The sequence below is a fragment of the Phyllostomus hastatus genome, unplaced genomic scaffold (genome assembly GCF_019186645.2).
Source record: "Phyllostomus hastatus isolate PE091 unplaced genomic scaffold, TTU_PhHast_1.1 phas_contig_34, whole genome shotgun sequence".
NCBI lineage: Eukaryota > Metazoa > Chordata > Mammalia > Chiroptera > Phyllostomidae > Phyllostomus > Phyllostomus hastatus.
This window is the reverse complement of record NW_025333857.1, coordinates 16,175,230-16,202,506: the sequence shown is the minus strand read 5'-3', so window position 1 is coordinate 16,202,506 and position 27,277 is coordinate 16,175,230. Positions and strand designations below refer to the sequence as shown.

At 39.1% G+C, this 27,277-nt stretch overlaps 1 protein-coding gene across 8 annotated transcripts in view; it reads right to left on the bottom strand.

Moving 5' to 3' along the window:
* Positions 1–27,277, bottom strand: part of FREM1 (FRAS1 related extracellular matrix 1) — a 160,492-nt gene that overhangs the window by 109,875 nt on the left and 23,340 nt on the right. For 7 of the 8 annotated variants that reach the window (XM_045840791.1, XM_045840792.1, XM_045840790.1 and 4 more), the window contains 7 exons: positions 22,348–22,848; positions 18,000–18,094; positions 14,043–14,344; positions 12,504–12,700; positions 6,260–6,583; positions 3,766–3,874; positions 512–643 (listed from right to left, as the gene is read on the bottom strand). In XM_045840791.1, the coding sequence (XP_045696747.1) occupies positions 512–643; positions 3,766–3,874; positions 6,260–6,583; positions 12,504–12,700; positions 14,043–14,344; positions 18,000–18,094; positions 22,348–22,581 (1,393 nt within the window). In that variant the 5' untranslated portion in view covers positions 22,582–22,848. The remainder of the gene's footprint in view (positions 1–511; positions 644–3,765; positions 3,875–6,259; positions 6,584–12,503; positions 12,701–14,042; positions 14,345–17,999; positions 18,095–22,347; positions 22,849–27,277) is intronic. The other variant, XM_045840793.1, reaches the window with a different exon arrangement.

The window sequence follows — 27,277 nt, the reverse complement described above, 5'->3', positions numbered from 1 at the left end:
CTTATCACAAATGATGATAAATAAGAGCTCTCTTTCTGCTTTATAATTTGACAAAGTGAGAGTATAATCAAAGCAAATCCCCTGAGCTCATTGCATCATGAAGTATGGTTATGATTTTTATTAGGCCCATTAACCTTAACCACCATTTTTATCATTTTAATTATAAATTAATTTCTTTTAAACTATGGCAACTGCTACTACTATCATAATAACATAATGATTACCAATGTATTTTAAGAAGCACATTTTTCTGTTTTCCAATACATTTCTCTGAAGCAAAGAAATGAGAAGAAAATATTTTGTTTTCTAACTGGAATAAGATAGTCAATTAATTAGCCAACCATAAGGCATCACTCATAAATGGTCATCCATTCATCTGAGCACCCCAACCTAAATGCCAATGATTCCAAAATCTCTAGATTTGGGGGTTATGACAATTCCTTTAGAAATGGGAGCAAGTTCTTGGGTTCTTGGGTTCCTGCTTTCTAGGGTTCAAAGGCTGGTGGTGCACCTCTTACTGTGAGCCGTCCATGCTGCAGGCCATCCACGGTGACAAGCTGCACAGCACCTATGTCATCATTGTCGACAATCTGAAACTGCTCCCAGGTGATGGCCCGAGACTGCCCCTCCAGGAGGTTCAGACCTACAAGACAAAACCAAAATGGTCTACGGCATGCCAGCAAGCATATGTTAAGACAAAATTAATGAATTTTAACTCACAAAACTAGCTGAAAAGTGTATTTTCAAAAAACTGGAATTTAGCTTTTATTTCTAGTAATATTTTCACTTTTAGTACTATTAACTCCAACGGACAATTGGCTCCTGGTGATATATCCTTTTGAGACACGATGGTGCCAGAAAATAAATACCAAGGGAAAGAACAGATGTTATGCTTGCAGTGGTCTCTAGTGCAAAAAAATGTCCTCAAGGAGTTTTTCAAAGGCTACCTCCAGATGTTCTGCGGGCAAAGGAATCAGAAGTGCTTTTACATATACTGTTGGCCCTTGAGCAACAGGGGTGTGAACTGTGCAGGTTCACTTGTACAGACATTTTTTTAAAGTAAATATTGTAAATGTATTTTATCCTCATAGTTTTCTCACTAATATTTTCTTTTCTCTAGCCTACTTTATTATAAGAATACAGTATATATAATATATGTATAACATATAAAATATGTGTTAATCAACTTTATGGTATTAGTAAGGCTTCTAGCAGGCTATGAATAGATCAGCGTAACTTCTGGGAGTCATTTGTTCTACAGATTTCAACTTCATGGAGGGTCAACACCCCCAACCCCCATGTTATTCAAGGGTCAACTGTAGTTTGAGTTCATAAGTAGCCCACAGGACAGAGAATATAAAATGGTTAAATATGCAAACACAGAGCTACTGTGCAAGGAGTGTTTAATGGTGTTAGATGTGAAGTGTCTGATACTTTACAAAGAGGACTGTTTTTTAGTTTAGGCCCTAATAAGGAAGAGACTTTTGCAACTAAAGGAATTAAATAAAACCTTCTCCTTTGACCCAGCACACTGGAGGAAGTTTGAGCAGAGAAAATAAGTGCTGCTCAGAACAAGAATACAGATTCCAGATTAAACACCTGGGGGAAAGACAGGGAGCACCATTAACCACTGCCATTGCTCAGTAGGGCCACAAGCCAAAAGATTATAGAGAATCTCGAAAGGGAGCAGAACTCTTTACAAAACAAGCTGATAAAATTTGAAGACAGTGTACTGATGGGCCCATTTAATGCTTTCCCTCAAATCTGCCCAGCTTCCCTGTTCTCCAGGGAGGGTTCCCACACTCCTCCCAATTGTAAAACCCTGAATGCCATTGTTGTGTCTTCTGACTTGACTGGGCACCTCATTTCCTTCCGTAGTGAGGGCCAGGTTTAGACATGGCCTCTGTATGACCATGAACAGGTCCTACACCACAGGACTCCAGGAGTTTGTGCAGCAGCTGCTAAGAGGGGCCAGGTAACATAACCTGGGCATGTGGAAGTTAACATCCAGTGAGACAAACTGACCAAGAAGAGACAGGAGATGGGAAGGAGTTGACAGATTGCTCTCCCTTTCCCCACCCAGCTCTGCCTCTTCCCACACACAGTGAGTCCATCTCCTTCTGGAGACATCAGCACTATGAAGTCACCAGCAGCTTTATATTTTTGTAAACCTGGGACCAATTCACTTATACCACCTGGACTTTCCTTCCCCCCTTACTCCTGTTTTCAGTGTAGGGTTAATGTATACAACCTGCTTCAGTAGCGATTTCTAGGGAACCTGGGCTAAGACATAGAGCATATTTACGAGAAGGAAGGAAGAGGGGAGGGAAAACATGAGGGGAAGAGGAGTACATGTAAAGAATCTGACTAGTAATGATGGTTCGGAAGCCAAAAGTGCACAGTATGGCATAGGACAAGGCACTACAAAGGACACAGGAAAAGAACAAGAGAGGAAACTAGAAGTATATACAGCAAAATATTAACAGTGGCTATGTCTTCATGAAGTAATAAATGATTTTATTCACTCATTACTATTTCATTTACTTTTTCTTTTTTTATTGTTGTTCAAGTACAGTTGTCTCCATTTTCCCCTCACCTCTCTCCCCTGCCCCACCTTATTCATTTTTTCTTAGCCATTCATTACTATTTATTCTCTTTTTACTACTTATTCTATTTATTGTACTTGCCAAGTTTTCAATGGTAAACATAGTATTACTTCATAATAAGTACAAACTTATTGTAAAATGGAACCTGATGTGCAAAATAACAAAAAACAGATTTGGAAAGCTCTCTTAACAAGCCTGGGTTTCACAGATCACACATGCACATATAGACTATTAAATCTCTACACTCAAGCAATAAGCCACTTGATATGTGATGATTACTAAACTATAGGTTACCAATTCCTTCTTTTCTTTCATTATCCTTCTAACAGAGGTAGATGAGACATAGAGCCAGAATTATAAATCAAGGCTGCTCAACCAATGTTCTCCATCTACTGAAACTCAACACATACAAACACATACATATGCATGCATATACCCACAATGTAAGCACATGTATTATTTATACATACACAGAAACACACACAAACACAGGAGGCAACTAATTTAAGCTGCCACCTGAGGATTTAAATCAGACACATATTATCCTCTTAACAGAACCTACGACCTCTCCTTATATGTTTGAAATACTATTGATGGGATCAGTGGAAAAGAAAACAATCTTCATTTAGATTCCACATTTATATCTGACCTAAATATATACATTGCATTGTAAGTTCAATTAAAATGAGAGGCAGAGCAAAGCTTTCTTTTAAAACAAATAAGGCATTTGAAGCTCTCATTTATATATTGTGATTTCCATACAACTCACACTTAGAAATAAGACAATGTAGAGAGCACCGGTGCATGCCTTCCTTCGATCCCTGTGAACAGTGTGAGTTGGAGACCTTTTCTCTCTCGGTCCAACTATAACTCACTATCACACACAGTCACTTTTTTGCCTTGTTCAGGTGAAAGTTGTCCTTCTAGCTCATCTCTTGCAGAGGAAAGAACTTAACCTCAGGACTCAGGAGTCCTGGACTTAAATTTCTCACCCTACCAGTAGGAAAGCCAAAACCAAACCAATTATCTGATGCCCTAACCAGTCTGGGTTTCAGTTGCCTCATGTGCGAAATGGTGTTAAAACTTTTCTTTCTTGACCCACATATTTTCTTGTCTTCCCCCAGGGCTCTGATGCCTGACACCCTACGCTGGGCTGTACCTGTGTTCCAGGACACTCTTGGGGCATTTGTGTCTGATGTTCTGACGGAGATGTGGACAGTAACTGGTGCGCTCCTTTCAAAGAAGAAGTCGTAAGCCTCCAACTCCATCTGTAAACAAATAGTTGCATGTGAACCACACACTGAGATGCTAGAGTATAAAATACCATTACTTCTGGGGTATACGCCGCAGGAAGAGGCTGGATGGATTCAGGTTTCTGCTGCCGCCTGATCTCGTTTTTGACAACCTGATCTCCCTTTTTCGGGCTCTAACTCTTGTTCCTTAGTTCATTGGTATTTTTAAATTTTCTTCTCCACAAACGAATTCTTAACCTAAAATAAGCAAATATGCTGGAAACGTGTCCCTGCATTTGCTCAGGAGACTGTCAGTCCAGCATCAGACCAATCAAGCCTCTCTCGAAGGCAGAGGGCCCAGAGTAGTTCTCCACTGGGGTGATTTTGTCATGCGGGACAAATTTTGTCATTTTTAACATTTGGGAATGTCTGGAGACATCTCTGGTCTCACATATGGGTGTGCATGTGGAGGGGGTGCTGCTGGCCTCTAGTGGAGAGAGACCAGGGATGCCACTGACATCCTGCCATGCACAGAACAGCGCCCACAACAAAGAATTCTCAAAGAAAATGTCACTGTGCTGCTGTTAGGGGACCCAATCCAGCATAGTCATATTTCAAAATATCCAGATTTTATTTGCTCCTATGAAATCCATAACTACTAAGTGGAGCCATATGATAAGTTTTGAGCCTTGTTATGTGACATGTATGTATTATCAGGAGGTGTTGACAGAGAAAAATTAGGTGTAATACAGAAATGGGAGCACACCACTGCCTACTTGTGAAGAACGTATGGTCCATTTGAGAGGATGAGAGAAATTTCCAAATAGCAGCATATCAGCAAATATGACGTAACAAAAGAAACAGATTCAAGAGTACCAAAGTAACAGACTAAATAGGAAACTATACCGAGGTAGTAGATGTATTTATGCAGATGTAATATAAATATTAGGTTGAACCATATGAAATCATATGTTATGTACTCATTAAGGAACTTTTTTCTCAAATATATGTAATTCCTAATTAAATCAGTTTGAATTTCCCAAAGAGGTAAAAGTGACCAAAGGAGCAGCCCGCCTCAGTGTTACAGCCCAGAGAAGGGACAGCTGGCTTCAGGAGCACTGGCCGTGGCTCTACTCTCGGAAGTCCCACCCAGGTGGCTGAGGGAACAAAGATCTGTAGAGGTCCAGGGCTTCCTGCCCACAAAATGTGACACGTGCATAATCTCCGCTGAGAAAATTGGGTTGCCTTATGACAAAAATGTCACACACTTGAATAAATTCCACATTGAGATTACATTATACAGCAGGGTAGCTGTGCTGTATGTGTGAGCTGCAGGTAAATCCAGACAACTAAGGAGAAATCACTTCAGAATATTGAAGGAATGAGAAGCCAGGATGGGAAAACAAAAGATGCCACTTACTATTATGAAATGAAGAAAATAAAAGCAAAGGACACTACACAGCCCCTGTACTCTGAAGTCTTTTGTCTGCCCTTGAGACTAAAGGCTGCAAGTGCCTAAATGAGATGGAGGGCAATTTGGTAACCCCAGGGACACTCATTTTCATTAATAAACCTGAACTCAAGTTTGTATCAATCTGCTCATTTAAATTTCAGCTTGCTGGTAGGTCTTTAAGTATGTGAAGCGTTATTACGTGCAAGGCTGTAACCAGCTGTTCTCTACTCCCATTGAATACAAAACAAGAGAGAAGAGCCTGAAGTGACAGCAGAAAAGATTTAGATTAAATGGAAAGAGGACTTTCCTGATGGAGAGTGTTTGACAGTGAAATCAGTTATCCTTTGAGACCATGGAATCTGCTATCCTAACTCAATGTTATTAATTAAAATGCAAGATCCCAGTAAAACACTTTTGCAAACAAAAAAGAATAATAAAATACTAATAAAAATTTGTAAACAAAACCCCTAACTTCAATGGCCTATGTAATCTGACGCAGGCAGGCTGTTGAAGGCAGCAGAGTTCTCAAATGGCTGAGCCCTGGGCCAAATGTGGCCTTTAGAAATATTGTGTAGCTAGCACAATATAGTTTAAAATCTTTAATATGTTTCCTATATTTAAAAACAAAAACATTTTTTACAAAGAAATTATAAATTTCCAACTTTTCTTGACACGTAAGAGAGATAGGTACATCTGTGTCAGTTGGAGCCCAGTTGCAGCTGCTGCAAAAGGCCCAGCTCTTACTTCAGCTCCCCCCAGTGACCCTCCAAAATGACCTGTTTATTTTGCTTATTTGTCGCACCAGCCTGGCTCCTCTGGGCTTTTGAGTTTGCACCCTGATTTACAATGATTGATTCCCTTCAAAGGCAATGAATATGCAAACTAACCTGAAAGCTAAGGGAAGTGGCTTCTTAACTAACTCTGTGAATACCAAGCAGCATAGAAGTTTGGTCTCTCTTCCTTCTTACCTCATAATGTCTCCTTTCAGAATGGCTGCTGTTTGGTGGCTGATAGGCAATCTGCATGTCACTGAGATCTTTCCAGGTGAATGAGGAGACTGGTCTGGTGTGATCCCACAGGTGAGTCACATAGCCCTGGAGCGGGGCTTTAGTGACATTAAACACCAGCAAGGGTTTAGGGGTCTCGTCCTCTTCGCAGTCCAGAACTGATGTAGTCAGCGAGGTCAGGATGAACTGGTCCACTTCCAGAATAAACATGGCCATGAATGCAGCCCTTGGAATCTGATTGGGAATGCCAGCTCTGATATGGACAGGCAACCACACACTCTCTGACTTTTGAAGGAGAAATAAAATACGAAGGGGAAAACATATGGATACAGCGAGCACACACAGGGTTGACCATACCATATTTAACATACAACCACAGCAGTGATCTGAGATCTGGCTGCACATTGGAATCATCTAGGAGCTTTTAACACATTCTGATGCCCAGGCTCCATCTCCAGAGGTTCTAATTTAATTGTTCTGAGGAGGGGACCAGAAAATTGGTATTTTTAAAGCTGTTTGGTGACTCTAAAATGCACCCAGGGTTGAGAACTGGCACCAATTTTGGCATCAGAACAAAGTGGGCTTTATTCCATCTCCAGCACTTACGATCCGTGTAATTTTAGACAAGTTATTTCACTCTCAAATCTCATTTCTCCCATCTATAAAATGGGAATACTAGATTCCCAAGTATTAAGTGAGGATTAAACAAGATAGCAAAGTAAAGCACTTAGCAGTAACTGGCACACATCGCCAATCTCCTCCCGTGCCCACTTCCTGTCATGTAGCTTTAACGCACGCAGAGGCAAAATGAGAGAAAATGTTTTTATAACTCGATCCTCATACAACTGAAAAATGGTCACCAGCTTTCTACTTTGTTAAAACACTGGGTCTCTAAGTGAGAAGCAGGTAACAGGAATTGCCAGTGAACGGGCAGGTTAGAAATACACCTTCCTCAAATGAAAGGGCTGTGAGGATCTTGGGATCGGAGGTCACAGCAAGTACTACAAGCAGGAAAAACCCTCACAGCAGAAGATGCCAGTTATCACAGGATTTGATGTTTCCCACTGTTGAGATAACCAGCCTTGATTACCAAAGTCACATTGGTTTAATACTGCTGAACACTGGATACCAGACAATGAATTATAGTCTGTATATAATAGAATGTTAAAAATAGAATTCTTGGCTCTGACTCAACTGAAGTTCCAATGAGAGAGAGATCGGATTTCAAAGTCAATGTGAGATACACACTACAGGCAGAGTTTACAAATCCTCTTGCCCACTCTAAGAACATGAAAGTATTGAGAGAGGTAAGAGAGAGATTTTTTAGAGAGAGGGGTGCTGTGTTGTACTGAGTCACTCCACTGACATCCAACAGCACACGGAGAGGAAGGGCGTGGCAACCCTACATCCCTGGTCTCAGGTGTCAGAAGGGAAGTTTCCTTGAGACCAGCCTTAAAATGTATATTTCACAGGCGAAACACACAAAGGGCTGATGTAGGGCTCAGACCTGAGGAAGCTAAGTGGTCAAAGGCAGAAGAAAAACGGTAGCTGTGCTGTGATCAGCCTATAGCCCTTGTGTGAGGCAGGAATACAGCAACGCTTCCAGATATAAGCCAAGTGGGACAGAGGGTTGGTCTGGGGTCATCCTGGACCTTGACTTCTAGGGTGCATCCTTGAAAGGCCAAAGAATCCCAGTAGCAAGAAGTTGAAAGTAGAAATTATATCCTAGATACTGCTGGAAAAACTACAAGTGACCACTTAGACCAGAAATGCATCCTCCTAAGACAAGAGATCTATGGGTAAGAGACCTCTGCAATGGGATGTCTCCTGAGGAACCATGAAATTGCCTCAGAGACAAAGAAGCAGCTTGAAACATCTGCCAGACTCAGAGAGCATGAAGATGTATTGCATGATGTCTGATAAAATAAATAAGACTTCTCTCTCCACATTCCCCCCAAACTTCCTGTACCAAAGCCTGGAAGTTCAGAAACTAGCCAGTGATGCTCTAAAGAGGGGAGAAGCACAAGGGAGAAACAGAGAAGACGACAATCAGTGCCCCCTGACCCATGCCTGGTTTATGAAGACCAATGAATGATATGCTGAGGCATCCCAGGGTTTAGAGTATCTATTCTTCACATGCCATTTTAAAAAACTATGTGGTAACCGTGGGAGGGTAGGGGGGGAAATGGGTGTGAGTGAAGGTGGAAGAGGGTAAAAGCTGGATAAATGGTAATGGAAAAATACAAGTAAAAATAAATTAATTTTTAAACATTTAAAAAGATTTTTAAAACCCCAGCTTTATTGTTGTATAATTGACATACAATAAACAGCATACATTTAAACTATAAAATAAAAACACCACTATTTGAAGAGTCATAGTTTGAAAAGTCAAGAATGGGGAAATTGTGATATAAAAGGACTGGTGCTGAACAATAAAACCAATTAAATCTAGAGCTAAGACTAAATAAATGTTACTTTACACATGTTAAGAAAATGAATGGGAGTAAAAGGGAGAAAACTGTACTTGAACAATGATTAAAATAAAATAAAAAAAATATGAATACAAATGTCAAAAGAGCTTACTTAAGTAGAAGACGTCAGAAATAACAATCACATGCTAGAACTCAAATTGAAGATGATATACACAAAGCTTGGGAGGTGGGTAATTGCCAGGAAAAAGGGTAAACAGGGTCAATCCTCATCATCTATTGGACAGAGACAAGAGACCTTGGTTTTTTTTTACTTTAAATATTAAAAATATAGATTAAAGAATTTTTTGGATTTAGAATATAATCCTAGTAAAACATAAAGTGGGATAAAGGCCTTTCAAATAAGTACAGAAAAGGCCAAAGAAAATTTAGCCTATATTATAAGAAAATGTTTTAATAAGCAAACCAAAAAACAAAATTTAAAAAAACTCTATATATCTATTATTATAAAAATATAGATTATATTTCCTTATAAAGACAAATATTCTAAAATTAAATATCCAGTTATATGTGCCTTGCATGAGAGAAACTTAAAATAAAATTATACACAAAGATTAGAAGAAAAAGAATGATGAAAAGTTACCATGTAAGAAAAAAAAGTAGAAGTGACCATATCAATTTCAAACAAAGATGAAATCAAGACAAGAAACATTAAAAACAGTGTGAGCAGCTAATATGGCATACAAGGCTTCTTATAAGCATCAATATATTTAATATTATACTGGCCAACCCAATAGAGAAGAGACCAGAAATAACAGGAATAAGTACTGAAAAAGGAAAGATAAAATTATCATAATTAGTGAAAGATATAATTATGGTCTTTAAATGCCCAAAGAATTGAATTGTTCTTAGAATAATTGAATTCAAGAAAGAATTAGAGAGAAGAAAATTACACCAAAAAAAAAAAAGCTTTCCTACTTATCATCAGTAACTGATGAGAATACATAATGGAGGGAAAAGAGTCTATTCACAATAATTTCACAAGTTTAAACTGCCTAGGACTGGACTTAATAAGTGTGCTTGACTTACATGAAGAAAACTGCAAACTTTAAAGAAATATATCAAAGAACATTTGGCAAGATGAAGTAAGACACCTCATTCCTGGATGAGAAGATTCAATGTGGTAAATGTTCTAATGTTCCAATTCTTCCCAAAATAATTGGTAGTTTTAATTGAAGCTTAATAAAAATATTGAGGGCTTATTTTTTAGCTAACATAAATGATTTAATTATTTATCTGGAACGAAGAATAGGTGTGAATGAATAAGAACATTTTGTAGAGGAGTGATGGAGAAGAACTCGCCTATAAAATATTCAGGTGTATTATAAACCCATTATATTTAGAATAATACAATATTGACAGAGCAATAAACAGGCAAATCTAAGGAACAAAGGAGCAAGCCTTGAAATAGTATATATAATATCTTCCTATACAGTAGAAGAATCATCAAAAATCAAGGGAAACAAGGTATTTATTCAACAAATACTGTTGAAATGTTGGCTACTTGGAAAAAACTGTTCTTGTGTTTCAAAATATAATAAAATGTATTACAGGTGGATTAAAAAGCAAATATAGCCCTGGCTGGTATGGCTTAGTTGGTTGGAGTGTCATCCCGTAAACCAAAAAGTTGCTGGTTCAATTCCTGGTCAGGGCACACACCTGGGTTGAGGGTTGGTCCCTGGAGAGAGCACGTGTTACCAATCGATGTTTCTTGATGTTTCTCTCTCACTTCGTTGTTTCTCTCCTTCTCTCTATCTCTCCATTCCCCTTTTTCTATTGTAAAGTCAATAAGCATGTCCTCAGGTAAGGATATTTTTTAAGGCAAATATAAACAAGAAAACCTTTAAAAATCTATAAGAAACTATGGGTGAAATCATTTAGTGACTTGATGAGTATAAAAGTAATTTTTTAAAATACAAATTTTTAAATATAGTATAAATCAACTCTGTAATAGAAAATTAACTTTGGTGTACATGTCTCCCCACTACGTGTGTATGTTTAAAAATAGTAGAAATATAGGTAATTTTATTTCTTCTTACTTTGCCTACTGTGATTTTTAAAAAAATATTCTCTGCAGTGAGCATATTACTTTTATATTCACAAGAGAATCTGTTTTATGGCATGCCAATTGACTATGGAATGGGCTAATTCTAAATAAAACAAGAAGATCATTTAAAGGGGTCAACTCTCAGTAAAACTGATATGAAAATATAAATGAAACCTTAATTCAGTATAGAAAGGAAAAAGAAGAAAAATCAATCAAGAAAAAAAAGGATTTATTTTTTTGTATGGAACTAAAAAAGCCTTAAAAGTCAAAGGAGTTTCACATCAAAACAAACAGAAGACATCTAGGAGCAGTGAGTAGACCTAGAGTTTAGTCTTGGCTTAGCCGTGTATGTAGAGGAAACGTATGCAATTCCTTTGGCCACCACCACAAAATAAGAGGGGCTAAACCAGTTATTTCCAAATCTTGATGATGATCAGATTTTTGTACTGAGTGGCTTTTTAACTAGCAAAACATGAGTAGTGTTTACTATGTGTCAGGCTTTGTGCCAAGTTCTTTATAATTATTATATCTCAGTTACTCTAAGAAGTAGGTACTGTTATCCTCATTTTAAGATTAAAGAAAGAAGGCATAAAGTTCAAAGTCACACAGGTAGTTAAACAGACATTTGAACCTAGACAATCTGTGCCCAGCATCATGATCTTAACAAATGTTAGGCTCAACTCTGTCCCTTAAAAGTGTTACAAGTGACTTGCCTAATAATCTAACCAGCCTACCTCAAAGTTTTCTCCAAATCTCAATTCTAAAAGTTTGTGATTGTATTTTATCATTTCCTTATTCTTTCATGTCCTATCAATTCCTTGAGGATAATAATGTTTGATGTTTGTGTCTCTTAGGAGAAATCCTAGAGTGAGGTCATACTGTGAGACATGGAGGTCTTTCACAAGTGTTATCTTGGATCATTGTACATCAGCACAAACTCCAAGCTCCCCCAGCTGGTACATAGCCTCCTCAGCTACCCAAATAAATAAATTATAGAGCACATGTATCAACAGAGTAGCATGTTAAATATTTCAGATAAATTGATTCCACTTTATGTCATCATTTCAATGCAAACAGATCAAGAGGAGGAAAGGGCAGGAGAATTTAAAAGAAATTGGAAGATAGATGAGGCCTCTGGGGTTCTGTCTCCTTGATGACCCAGTCTTCCATTTCAAAGTCTGGAAGAGTGAAAAGGATATGATCTGCTATAACAATAAAAGCTTCCCATGGCCTCACAGAGTTGGTATGTGGACCCAACTGTCCTCTAACAGGTGATAAGTGGTGTCCTCTAATAAAGAAGAGGGGAGTAAGGCATCAAAGAGAAGATGTTAAAGAAGGTCAAATGACAAGCTGAAGAATATGGAAGGGGAAGGAGGAAGGGGGAAAGCATGTAACTGGCCTCAGTCCAGACATAGAAGAGAGCCAAGCTGTTTAGCTGGTTCAGAGTCACCCCAGCTATATACTTCTACTGACATCATATCCAGAAGCTACTGTTCTAAGCACTTATCAGCAGAATAAACAAGCCTGCAGGTCTAATGAGCCACTGGGCAGTTCCGTCTACGATGCCCAGAGCTCCCCCTGACATAGGAACCAACATGAACACCCCCATGGAACTGGCCCTCTTTCTGTAGATGAGTTGGGGACACAGATGCATAACCCCAAACTCTACCTTGTATACGAGCTTACTCCTGCTGTCTGTGAGCTCCAGTTGGATGGATATATAATCAATGTTGGGAGAAGGAGGATCCTTATGTTGATACCGAAGCCCCATCAGCAGGAACTCCTCACAGCTCACTTGGAGGCTTCCTATTTTCCTCAGTCCCAGGGGACAGCTTCCACCTGGACACTTGAGCTCTGTCCCCAGGTCTAGAAGGTACGACATTGAATTAAGATAGTCACTTGAATATAACAATTATAAAATTTAAAAGCTAATTTTTTATCCTGTGGATACTTACTCCCTTTCACTGACCCAAGAATACTTACATGTATATTCCAATCATTTACTAAGTCATTATTCTAAAAGCCTGCCATTTACTAAAATAAATAGTTGACCAACTCTTTCACGAGATCCTTTTATTTTATTTTATTTATTTTTTGCCCACCAAAAGTTCCACTGAGACAAAAAATAATAAAATGCACTCCGTGGTACTTGAAGGTCTGACCAATAGGCCGGTGGCTCACTGGAGGCCCTGCACAGTCCAGCGGCAGCCGCCCTTTCTTTACAGCCTCCACTTCCAAGGCCCCGCCATGCAATCTCTCTCTCCAAGACTGATCTACTCACTGAAATTCCTCTCTGTTGTGCTTGTCTCGTGGAGTTCTGCGTACCTTTCCAGGTCCACTTAAAGTCTTTTACTAAACTTTCCCTTAAATATTCTTTGAACAACTGAACCAACCTGCTCTCTTCCCCTGGAAATCATAATCACCTCTCCAACAGTCTTCACGCATTTTTGCTCTTATTTGTATATAACACACATAGGCCACTTATTTTCTGAGTGATGTTCTAAAAATTTCCCTCAAGTATTAAATGGATATGCTACTTCTTAAGCAGAAGATTGATGAGATGCCTTATGTGTAAAGCATGTGTTTAGCTCTAAACTGCTGTGCAGATTCAAGAAATTATTATGACTATGATTATCCTTTATATTTCTTGGTCTTCCCATAATGCTGAGGACACTATTAGTCATATAGGAATCACCCACATATATATTAATTAAATAAACAACAGAAAGAAAATTATCTATTAACGCTTCCTGATTTAAAAACCATGGCTGCTGCCTTCCAGCTCTACCTTAAACCTGCCCATAATATAAATACACCAACTACTCTTAGTACTATTGCCACTGCTGCTATTGATAATAACAGTTGACAATTCCTGAGCATTTTCTATGACCAGGCCTGTGTGAAGCACTTCGTGCTCATTTACTCCATCCTTACACAGCCCCATGGAGCAGCTATTATCCTTGCCCATTTCATAGAGGCTCATGAGCTTAAGGAACTTGCCTGAAATCACCCAGGAAATAGAGAGCAGAAGCAGTTTTCAAACTCAGATCTGTATGATTCCCAAGTCCATACTCTTAACCACTAACCTGCATGTTGTCCACCAGCTACAAATTATATTAAGCAAAACTTTGTCATAGTGGGAGATGACCACATATAGATATTTTATCAGTTTTAGTAACACAGAGATAATTATTAAAACAGTTCATACGAGACTCAGGGTAAAAACTGTGTGGCTGGTCTCCACGAGGTTCTTCCGGCCAAGGCTCCACCACAACCACCTGGCCATGGGCTGGCAGCAGAGTTCCCATGGGGTCCAGCCTGACTGTGCACTCCAGGCTAGCCGTCCTGTCATAATCAAAGCTAAGCAGGTTCTTGTCGATGGCTCGGGACAGGCCGTAGAATTCAGACACCTCCAGTGCATTTTTACTCATACGGATGATGTTACAGTCTGGTTCCAGGAGGTGGACCCGCAGGATAAAGGTTTCTGTGAAGGTGTCTGTCTCTGTAAACCTATGGGAGAACAGAGCAAAGCCAAAACTTTTTGGTGCTCAGGTACTTTTCTTTCATCCCCATCACCCCTTTTTTCAAAATAAAATTTTTATGTTCAATTACAGTTGTCATTCAATATTATATTAGTTTCAGGAGTACAACATAGTGATTAGACATTATATAACTTATTAAGTTATCACCCTGAAAACTCTAGTACCCATCTGACACCATACATAATCATTACAATATCACTGACTGCATTCACTAAGCTGCACTTTGCATCCCGCGACTGGGCTGTAACTGACAATCTGTACTTCTTAATCCCTTCACCTATTTTCCCATCCTCCCAATGCCCCTCCCATCTGGCCACCTTTGAAAAGTTCTCTGTATCTCTGAGTCTGTTTCTATCCTACTTGTTTGTTTTTTTTCTGTTTTTTAGATTCCACATATAAGTTAAATAATATAGCATTTCTATTCCTCTGTCTGGCTTCCTTCACCCAGCACAATACCCTCCAGGTTCATACATGTCGTTGAAGACAACAAGATTTTATTCATTCTCATTGTATATATGCACCCCTTCTTTGTCCATTTATCTATTGATGGACACTTCAGTTGCTTCCAATATTTTGCCTATTATAAATAATGCTGAAATGAGCATATAAATGTATATGTTTTTTAGATTTAGAGTTTTGGGTTTTTTTGGATGAGTACCTAGAAGTGGAATTGTTGGGTACTTCTTTGTCTCTTATTACATAGCCTTCGTTTTAAAGTCTGTTTCATTTGGTATAATTATTGTTACACCAGCTTTTTGCTTGTTTGTTTCCATTTTCACAAAATATTTTTTTCCATCCCTATTCTTTCAGTCTCTATGTGTCTTTTGATCTGAAGTGAGCCTCTTGTAGAAAGCATGTGGAAGAGTCTTGTTTGGTTATTCATTCAGCCACCATATGTCTTTTGATTGAAGCATTTACATTAATTCATTCCTATTAAAGCAGTTGTTGATAGACGTGTATTTATTGCCATTTTAATATTGATATTTTTATCTTTTTTTCCTTTTTCTTCTAAAGAAGACCTTTTAACATTTCTTGTAATATCAGTTTGGTGGAGATGAATTAATTAGCTTTTTCTTATCTGGGAAGCCCTTTATCTGTCCTTTGATTCTAAATGATAGCTTTGCTGGGTAGAGTAATCTTAGCTGTAGGTCCTTGCTTCTCAGTGTTCAAGCACTTCTGATACCCTGTGCATTTGGCCTGAAACTTAAAGATCGGCCTTCACAAATTTTGTATATTGCATGAAGTTTGGATTTTATTCAGACTCTGTTCCCAATTTCTCTGTTTTTTTTCTTTCTTCTCCTTATCTTGGTGTCACCTCCTTTTTCTGCCACATTCATCTCCAATGAGATGAAATACCTGCTCTCAAACCCATTATACATACTGATATTTAATGGTTGCTATGAGCTCAGTCTCACTTCTAGCATATAAATAATTTAAAAGTATCAAATTTGCGTAATTTACGGGTTGAGTTTGAATTCAAGAAAGAAAGTGTGAGGCATTTCTGAAGCATCAAGGCCTTTTTGGTCTTCAGAAATGTCACGACATAAGTGGCTATTTACAGCACAGGTTGGATGCCCAGTTTAGCACTTGGTAGGTAAAGGTACTTAGTAATTGTTATTTCCATTCCTTCCATTACCTTAGTGACTATGCCATCAAGATATTTTCAGGGAGAAAATTAATGAGTGATGGGTGTGCATCAATAGTGCAGTTCCTAATTAGTGTGCATTTATTATGGTTTAGGCATATGCTAAACTCTTTACAAAGAGTATCTCATTCAATCTCCATACAAAACCTGTGTAGGCATTGTTAATCCCATTTTACAGATGATGAAGCTGAACATAGAGAGGAGGTCAATCAGCTAAACAAAGGGCTGGAGAGGAGGTAAGAGGGGTATTCCCCTCTTCTTTGTCCATTCCCTTCTTTGTCCAATCAGGGAGCATGCTATTCTTAATGTCCTCAAGACTAAGAGGAATGACATCTCCTCCAACCACCCCTCATGACTGCCCCTCCACCCTCTCCACCCATTAGAAACACAAGGAAGAAAGGCAGGCAACCAGCATTCATCCGCTTTTCCAGCCCTTCCAGGCAAAGTCTCTGAAGTGAATTTGTTTTTTAACTTTAAAGTCTTAGAAAGATCAAACAGCCCTATATGCTGCTTGCATAGCTCCCTAAGGGATCCTCGAGTGCCATTTCATTTTCTGAGCACAGCACGTTGTTCATGTCTCTCTTTTAGCACTTTTTGTTCTGCACAATTATCTCCCCATTGTTTTGCATTTGACGATGTGCACCAAGAGTCTGTGTATCCTCATCTTTGCATTTCCTATGTTCAGGACAGGGCCTGACCGATAGTAGGTAATCCTAAGTGTTTATAGAATGAGCCACTGTTCCAATGTCTTCTACCAAACTCTATTTTTTGTTCATCTAATGCTTAGAGGAAATCCACACAGTTATTTTAGCTAAATATTCATAAGAACAATAAAAACAAGTAAACAAACTATATAAAGGTCTACTCCACCCACACTGAACAACTGAGAAGTTGTTTATATGAAGTGAGCAATGCCAAAACCACGGGCTTAAGTTTTAAATCAACTTTTTACTAAGATATAATTCATAAACCGTGAAGTTTACCTCCTTAAATTATACAACTCAGTAATTTCTAGTATATTCACAAGATTATGCAACCACCATGGCTCTCTAATTCCAGAACATTTTCATTATCCCCAAAAGAAATCTACACCCGTTAGCAATCAGTACCCATTTTCCCTTCCCCCAGCCACTGGCAACCACTCATCTACTTCTTGTCTCAATGGATTTGCCTTAATGGACATCTCATATACACGAAATCATGCAATATGCAACCTTTTGTGTTTGGCCTCTTTCATTCAGCATTAAGGCTTCAAGGTGCATCTCTGCTATAACATGTATCAGTACTTCATTCCTTTTTATGGCTGAGTAATATTGCACTGTATGAATATATCAGATTTTGTTTACGCATTCATCAATTGGATTGTTTCAACATTTTGGCTATTATGAATAATAGTGCAATGAACATCTGTGTACACATTTTTGTATAAACATAGATTTTTATTTCTCGTGTGTATGTGTTTGTATGTGTATAATAGATATATGAGTGGAACTGCTAGGTCATATGGTCACTCTATGTTTAACTTTATAATTAACTTTTAAATGTTTTAATTATGTAATACATTTAAAATATCAGTTGGTGATACTGCACTTCTTATAACTAAGCAGCTGATCATCAAAAAGAAGAATTTTACTGAATTTTGGAACAACATTTTCTTCCTAATTCTCATTAAGGATTTACAGTTTATAATTTCCATTTACCATTATAAGGGAAGGATTGGATCCAGAGACACCTATACAAGAATCTAAAGGGAAATAGGGTAGAACTAATAACTTGCCACAAAAAAAAGCCCCAAGGAAGATGATACAATAAAGATCATTGAACATTGGCTACAATCCTTGCCTCATCCATTCAGGTCTCCAGTTTCTACTGATTATTTTCTTGTCTAGAATCTAGTAACTCCCCCAGGACAACACCTACCCACAGAAAAAGAAGTACACAGAATAATCAGAATGAGCAATGTTCCCAAGCAGCTTACCTGTAAAGTCTAAGCTTCACCGTGTCTTCATCAAGAATTGGGCAGCCGTTGTGAACATACTTCACTTCATTGGGAAGGAAATGGCAGTCAAAGACCTAGTTCACACAAAGAAATGGATAAATATCTGTGAGAAAATTTGTACAAGATTTAATTTCCCCAGCAGTGCAGTACTGCTTAGAGAAATTACGGTCTGTTAACATCTTGTTTTGTTTTGTTTTCTATGTATACATGGGTGTGTGTTTTAACCAACACCACCTATCCCCACCCCAATGTGCATACACCATCCCACTTATACCATTGTGTCTTGTTTTGAGAATGTCTAAATTATGAAAATCAGACCAAATTGATGAAGCAGATAAATTAAGCAGTGGTTATCTCTCTAAATAACTACCTTTTTATAGTCTAGAGTGCATTTAAAATATGGTTCCATTGATCAAAATGTTATTTACCCACACTCTCCAGGGGTTTATAATGACTAAGAGAGACCTACCTGTGTGTATGCATGAAAAAGTATGCATTCCCTCACCCGCAAACACACCGTATCAGTTCTGTACATATTTTTTCTTCTCCTTTGATTTCTTTCTTATCCAAATAGCATTTTTATACCCAAAGATGAAGAACTGACTATGGACACCACTGTGGTTCGTCAGAGAAAGAGCTGGCTCGCAGTAGTTTCTCCATACCTTTGAGAGACTGTTTTTGTTATTTATGTAATATCAGAAATGGTTGATATGACAAATAGCAATTTAAGGGCAATTGCGTCTATTAAAATAAAATTATAATTAACTGGTTGCCTCACTTAGAACTATTAAGAAAATTGCTAACTATTATATTTCGGGATTCCTGTTTTTTAAAGGAGTATTTTCTCTTCCACTTATGCCATGCCCCTCCTTCTGCCCATTTTGACCTGGCAGAGATCCAAAACCATAGCAGGTCCTCCAATACTGTCATTTCTTTCAGATGCAGTAGGACTTTAACTCTGGTCTATATCAATTAGCCTATGGGAAAATTGGTTTGCTATATGTTGTTTAACTTAAAGTCACAGAACTTATCAATGATGCTAAATGAGGGCTTACTGTTCCCTTGAGGTAGTCACACGCCATCACTGTTGAGTTTGTGGTGTTTAGCCTGTGCTTTGTTACCGCGTCCCACAATTACAGACGACATAATCCGCTCAGAGAAGACAATACTGCTAATACAAATGATCCCATAGCCATCATTGATTCCTCTTTTTAATTTACAACAAGGAAGGAAATAAAGTAAAGACCTTTCCCATATCATTGACAAATAGTCATGGTAATAAAGAGACAATCTGCTTTGTTAAAAGAAACATCTGTTTTATGTTTCATAATATGTTTTCCTTTTATAAAAGGCGACAACCGTAATTGTCCATAAATTTACTAACTAAAACTAAAAAGAGCTAAATCCTTTTCTAATTACTGTCTAGCTTTGTTTTTTTCCACTTCAACTGCTTTTCAATTACAATTTATAATTAAATCGTCACACATTTCTAACTCATTACTCACTTTAATGACAGTAAACTGGTTCAAACCAGAGACGTTTTCTTACTGCTGTATTTCTTCTTCAAAAGAGCAAGCCCCACACTAAGCAGGGTGCTTTTCCACCTAGGGAATTGTTGGCCTCGGGACAGGTGTGAGAAGTGCTGTGTGCAAGGAATGCTGGTCTTAAAACACGGGGAAAACACATGGCCATCGACCTTATCTACTTGACTATATCAGGAGGACTATCAAAACAGAAGGAACTGGCCTGTGCCCGTGGAAATCCCTTTCCAAATATCCAACAGGAAAATGAACCTGTTGGTCCTCAGACAAACTTCAGTAATGAAATGAAAACACTAATTGAACAGATGTTAAACAAAACATTTTCTGTGCAAATCAAATAAAACTGTTCATTACACAGCAGGGTATTGTTCATACAGCCATCTTGCTAGAACGGGTTCACATAAGCCTTGCTCTCCATATCCTATTAAAGAATAATGCGTAAGCTGTGTGTGCGTGTGTGTGTTTTCAGCTATGCTTAACTTCAAAAACTCTGTAAGAAATAAATCCCTGAAGAGGGCTAAATCAGCCTAGATTAAAAACAAACACACATTTAGAAAAAGCAGAATTTACTTGGCAATCTTGCTTTTTGTTGAAATTACCATAATTTTTAAAAATGGGAAAATCACCTGGCAGTTTGAGTAAAAAAGCTTTCTGGACATAATAGGTTTCTTTATGGTACAAAGTTCTAACATTTGACCAAACAAGGGTGATGAAACTTCACATTTTAATGGATTCCTTTCCCACAGAATGAATTTTAGAAGATGTAAATCACATACCTACTTTATATGGTATAAATCCACTTAAGGTGTAAGATTTACCTCTGGAGATAGTGAACACTCAGCACTTGGTGTTAATTTTTTTTTTAGTTTGTTTTCCTTAATGAGCAACAGCATACTAGGGGACATCGGGAGGTAGTTGTAGCCCCACTCTCCTCCCCAGCAGCCCAGACTCTCTAATCAGCCAGGCATGTTGCTGGTTCTGCTCCACATTGTGTCTCTGTATGGACTTTTGCCTTAAAGACAGAGAATGTCTGAGATGAAGATAATATGGAGATACATTACAATGCTTGCTCCTTGTGACCAAGTAAATTTTTTAAACCTACTTTTAGTCACTTAGACCCCTTTTTGCTCTCCAGTGCCACAGAATCAGCCAAATAGAGAGGACCACTGAAGCATCACTGAAAATATGTAATAGAGACCATTGTACTACTCTCAGAAAAAGCGCTATATCATATATGTAGAAGTCATAGGCTCTCTGGGATGAGAAGATACTCCTCACAGACTGGCTTACATTATAGTACATCCTCCTCAAATTCTTTATAAGGACAGAGAATCCGGGGAATAACAGGGCTTTTGTTTTGCTCAGTGGAATATGCATGCTTGGGGCCAGAGCTAAATACAGAGAGACCATAGGTTGCCCCAGCATGTAACCAGGAGGAAGTTTTTCTCTTTTTCCCCCACCAACTATTCAGCCTTACTTCTAAATAAGTGTTCGACATTTTTAAAATATGTTGATTTGGAAGAGGTACCAAATTATCAGTTTGTCAGTGTTTGTAAAGCTCGTACATATACCCATACAGGAGCCCCTGAGGACTAGGATCATTATCTTGCTGCTTCCCAGAACTCCATGGGTTTGCTTTTGACCCCAGTTCCTAAAGGTGGGTCTCTATTGCTTGCAGCTGCAGCTGAGCTTATTCATATTTGTGCTTATTCAAAGGAGACACTCATCCAGGTGTCTCCTTTCCCCTTGAGTGATAGGTGCCAATCAAATACATTTTCAGAGTGCAAGTTGTATTGGGAAAAAGTAAAGAGATATTGCAATTACCAAACACTTAGGACCTGGGGCCATTACTGCATACAAACATTTTTAAAATGCTCATTGGAAGCTATTTGACTGAAAAAGCAAATCTCATGGGAAACTGGAGGGAAATGTTATGTCACTAACACATCAGGATTACTCCCAACATGATGTGTTTCAGAATTGAACTATAACTTTAGATGTTGTAAATAGATGTGTCTAGAGATGTTAATTTGAGCTAGCATCTAAGTTTCTATAATCCATCCCTGCAACATTTGTCACCACTTTTGAATAACTTCACAGAAGGAATATGTCTCTTTAGACAAATGGAGAAGAAAATTAATGTTCACAGTTCAGCAAATGGACATGAGGTATTTTTCCAGAAATAGCAACAGCATCCATTATTGAATATTCTCAAAATTGTTTGCATTGGGAGGAAAATTAAACCACAGTAGAAATAAGTAATAAAATCAAAAGCAATATTTTTATTGTATATAAAAATAAACTACTAGTTTAAATAAATACAAAAAGGATTGAGCCTGGAATTCCCTTAAATGACAAAATCTCTTAGGTTTTGATTATAGGAAAAAAAATTTATGCAGACATTTTTGAAGAACAGTGAATATTTAAAAAGAAGTATCTTCACATGTCTTTCCCCATCTCTTCCCTCACTCAAGGGAATGTTGAAGTGATGTTAGTAGATGAAAATGTCTTCCTGTCTTACTTCTGCTATTAGGGCCCAAGTGTGTCCTAAAAATGTTTTGAAGTCCTGATATCTTATCCAAACATACCCTGACTGACAATGGGTGAGACAACTTGGGGCAGAAATAACCCATAAAGACTGACCATCTCTCACCCTACAAGAGACTTCCTACTCCACCCTTGTAAGGCTGTCTCTGCTTTGTGTTCTCTGTCCCCCCAAAACACACACTCTCACATGCTCACATTCATACCTACTGCTGACTAGGAAAAGAACAGATATGACCTACCTGTGGAGTGAGTTTCCCAACCCTCTGGGTTATTGGCTCATTCATCACAACTTCCACTTTGCAAGCATCTTTCTCTTTGGGGATGGCAAACTTCAGGTCATCTCCCAACAGGAAGGCAGAGCTGCCCTTCATCACCCTGACCCCATGGTTCACACTGATGAAGGTGGGGCTGGCCCAGCCCAAGAGGAGCAGCAGCAGCAGGGCTCTCAGCACAGCCCAACTCAGACAGCTCATGCCGACAGGGGCCACCTCGGTTCTGTCCACCAGTGAAATCCCTTCAACAAAGGAGGGCTTCTGTGCTTCTTCCGGGAGTGTCAGCTCATAGTCCAAGGGGCAGGGCGTGGGGTCCTGACAATGTGCCCCCAGATCTTAACATGCCTCTTTCATTGCAAACTCAGACAAGGAGGCCTTTCATGCAATCCCAGGGCTTTTAATAAAACTCGCTGATCACTCCTGACAACGCTGGCAAGATTAATGTGCCTCCCAAGTGCTTTTCTAATCCTGTAAATGGGAGTAGGGGTTGGAGGAAAGTAAGAGAGAGACCAAAATGTTTGTGTGGCTATTCAAAAGATCCCTGCTAACAAAGGAATCTTTCAACCAGCCTATAATTTTAGTTAAATTAAAAACAAATAAACTAACTTGACCTCCAGGATCATCTGAAAGGCAATGCAGCCATTTCATTACACTGCTTGTAATTCCTGCTTCCGGACTCAAGAGGCCCAGTTGAGATGTCTGCTGTGTGGTCCAGCAGGAGCCAGCCAGCGCACTACCCAGCTGCAGTGTCTGGCCCTCTGTGTTCAGAGGGGGTTGTTGAACTCTGCTTCTGCTTCCTCATTTGTTAAATGAGGACTGTAGCCTGACTTGTGGAAGACCACTGATAGGATTATTTGCCCACTGTTTGAAAACATGAGTAGTTCTAAATCAGTGTTGCCCAGATAAGGAATAGTCTTCATAATTTGTCACAAAATCACAAGCCTGACTTTGTTGGACAATGATGACACCTCAAAAACACATGTAGAATTTGGAGAAAATGTTTTTTTTACTCAGTGAACATTTAGGTTTTTGTTTATGTGTAAAAGTGTCTAGGAGTCAAATAACACGACTTCAATACACACAGCTGATAACGGCATGTATTGCACGGGGGTCTGCATGGCCTACGATGCTAATTGTGTCATAATGTGCTGCATGTGCACAAATGGGGGCTTTTCATCTTTGGTTTAATCACTTAGAATTTCAAGATTATTTCTCTGGGTTCTACGAGAACAGAAATGATTCTATCAAAAGTAAAGTGTATTAAAATAGACCCTTAAATCCAGGGTATGATTAGGTAAACCAATGACAGTTTATTAGGACCACAGAAAGGCTTTACATTTTAATGACCGCAATGTTTTCTTTAAATAACCAATGGATACTAAAATAAATGTGTTTGACAGAAGAATGTAGACAAAAAAAGATGCCTCTAATACATTAAAGGAAGACTATTTCTCTTGCCGCTGCTTGAACCCTTTCACTTTTGAGGTAGTGCATGACGTGCGTCACCTGTCACCAGATGGGGTGTACACTTCAGACAGCAGTCTGGTTTTTTATGTTGTCAGTCCCAAAATAAAACCGTTCACACACTCCCACTGACCTGAACTCAGACTGAATCAGGTTGGCTTATTTGGGCAATAATGTCAGTTTGGGAGTTGAACTTTCAAAACAAAATCAAATATTGTTGCCATTCATATTTGGCATCTCAGACCACTCAAAAGAGCAGTACATTCAGAGAGAAGAGGAAGAAGGGTAGGAAGGTGGGGACTAAAACTGAGATAAGTAAAAAAAAAACTTGGCTTTCTGAGATTTAAAGAAAGTAAGTCAACATGTGAAGGACTCAAGGACTCTACACTCCTATGCATTCCTCTTATTTCATTTTTATCTCTCTTCTTCACTTCTAGCTTCTTGCTAGACTCCCCAACTTTTTAATATTGAGGAACCTACAGTCCAGTTCTTGGACCTGTTTTTGTCTATCCTCACTCCTCAATGATCTCATTCTGGCTTTAAGTACCACTTATATGCTAATGAACCTCAAATTTATAGCTCTCACCTCCTGTCTTAACTCTAGATTTGTATATGCAACTGCTATTTGACACCTTCACGTGGTTGTACAACAGGCATTTCATACGTTACACAGCCTCATTTGGGCTCTGGGTCTTCCTTATCTCAGTTAATGGCAACTCTACCTTTCAGTTGTTCTCCTCTTTGTCTCACACTCTGCATCCAAACAGACAAAAAAAAAAATCCTGTTTGTTCACTGGGATGGACAGACCTTTGGTAAACCTCCAATAATTCTAGCCTCCTTGTATCCAGAAGTTCCCTCTCCTTAAGTGGCAGCAGAACTTATGACTCTCCCAACCAACAGAATACAGCAAAGGTGATGGGATGTCATTCTCACACTGACATTACGTCATATATGACTTTCCTGGCTGACTGCAGCTAGGAGTTCTCCTGCTGAACTTGAAGAAGCAAGCCCCATAAGTTCTACTGTCACAATGAAATGAATTCTGCTAACAATCCAAGTGAGCTTAGGAGAAGGGTCTTACTAAATCAATCCTCCAGACAAGAATGCAGCCCAGTCAACACCTCGAGTACAGCCTGATGACAACCCAGGTAAGCCATGACTGGAGTCCTTACCAGGGAAAGCTCTTGAGATAATAAATTAGTGTTATCTCAAGCCACTGCATTTGTAGTAATGGGTTTACCCAGCAATATGAATTTAACACTCTCTTCAAAACATCCAGAATCTGAACTTCCGGCCAAGATGGAGGCATAGGTAGACATACTGTGCCTCCTTGTACAACCAAGATAGGGACAACAACAATTTAGAAATAGAATAACAACCAGAACTGACAGAAAATTGAACCATATGGAAGTTGGACAACCAAGGAGTTAAAATAGACACATTCATCCATCCAGTAGGAGGGGAGGAGCCGGGCAGCTGGGTGGAGAGGGGTCTCGGAACAAAGAGCATTGGGATCGGCATAAGGCATCCCAGGTATGCAAGACTGCAGCAGGTGGACACTGAGTGCACAAGTGGTGGCTGCAGACCTCAGCTGAGGGGTCGCAACAGGCAGACCCAGTGAGGTGGCGATTGTGAAGCAAGGCACTGCACACAAGGCAGCTGGCTGACTGAGCAGTCACAGGGTCCCAGCACCGGGAAATAGAGCTTGGGGCACTGACTGAAAACACCTGTGGCTTCTGAGGCTCAGGGAGAAACTCCCAGCCTCACAGGAGAGGTCATTGGAAAGACCCACAGGGTGCACAAGCCCACCCACACGAGAATCAGCATCAGAAAGGCCCATTTCATTTTGCTTGGGGGAAGCAGGGGAAGGGACTGAAGTCCCACGGAGAGCAGAACAAGCACCATTGTTTCTTCTCGAATCCCACCCCCACATACAGCGTCACAACCCAGCAACTGGGTTGCCCTGCCCTGGTGAACACCTAAGGCTCCGCCCCTCATACGTAAGACCAAGGCTCAAACAGAAGAACAAATGAAAGCCCTAGAACCAATACTTCTAAGTGACCGAGAGATAGCCAACCTATCACATGCACAGTTCAAAACACTGGTAATCAGGATGCTCACAGAATTGGTTGAATTTGGTCACAAATTAAATGAAAAAACAAAGGCTACAATAAGTGAAATGAAGAAAAATGCACAGGGAACCAATAGTGATGGAAAGAAAGCTGGGTCTCACATCAGTGGAGTGGGCCAGAAGGAAGAAAGCAATATACAACCAGACAAGAATAAAGAAATAAGTATTCAAAAAACTGAGCAGAGTCTTAGGAACCTCCAGGACATCTTTAAAGGTTCTGACATCTGATTTATAGGGGTGCCAGAAGGAGAAGAGGAAGAGCAACAAGTGGAAAAGTTATTTGAACAAATAATAAAGGAGAACTTCCCCATTCTGGCAAAAGAAATAGACTTCCAGGAAGTCCAGGAAGCTCAGAGAGTCCCAAGGAAGTTGGGCCCAAGGAGGAACACACCAAGGCACATCATAATTACATTACCCAAGATTAAAATGAAGGAGAGAATCCTAAAAGCAGCAAGAGATAAGGAGACAGTAACCTACAAAGGAGTTCCCATCAGAATGTCAGCTGATTTCTCAAAAGAGACCTTACAGGCAAGAAGGGACTGGAAAGAAGTATTCTAAGTCATGAAAGGCAAGGACCTACACCCCAGATTGCTTTATCCAGCAAAGCTTTCATTTAGAATGGAAGGGCAGATAAAGTGCTTCTCAGATAAGGTCAAGTTAAAGAAGTTCATCATTACCAAGCCCTTATTTTATGAAATGTTAAAGGGACTCATCTAAGAAAAAGAAGATAAAAAAAAAAAACATGTACAGTAAAATGACAGCAAACTCACAACTATTAACATCCACACCTAAAACAAAAACAAAAACAAACTAAGCAAACAACTAGAACAGTAACAGAACCACAGGAATAGAGATCACATGGAGCATTAGCAACAGGGGAGTGGGAGGAGGAGAGGGGGGAAAAGGTACAGAGAATAAGCAGCATAGATGGTAGGTAGAAAATAGACAGGGGGAGGGCAAGAATAGTATGGGAAATGTAGAAGCTAAAGAACTTATGACACATGGACATGAACTAAAGATGGGGAATGTGGGTAGGAAAGGGTGTGCAAGGTGGAGGGGAATGAAGGGGGAGTAATGGGATAAGTGTAATAGCATAATCAATAAAATATGGTTTTTTTTAAGAAAAAAAATCCAGAATCTGACTACTTTTTTTTAAAGATTTTATTTATTTTTAGAGAGAGGGGGAGGGAGGGAGAAAAAGAGGAAGAGAAACATCAATATTTGGTTGCCTCTCACACAACCTCTACTGGGGACCTGGCCCACAACCCAGGCATGTGTCCTAACTGGGAATTGAATCAGCA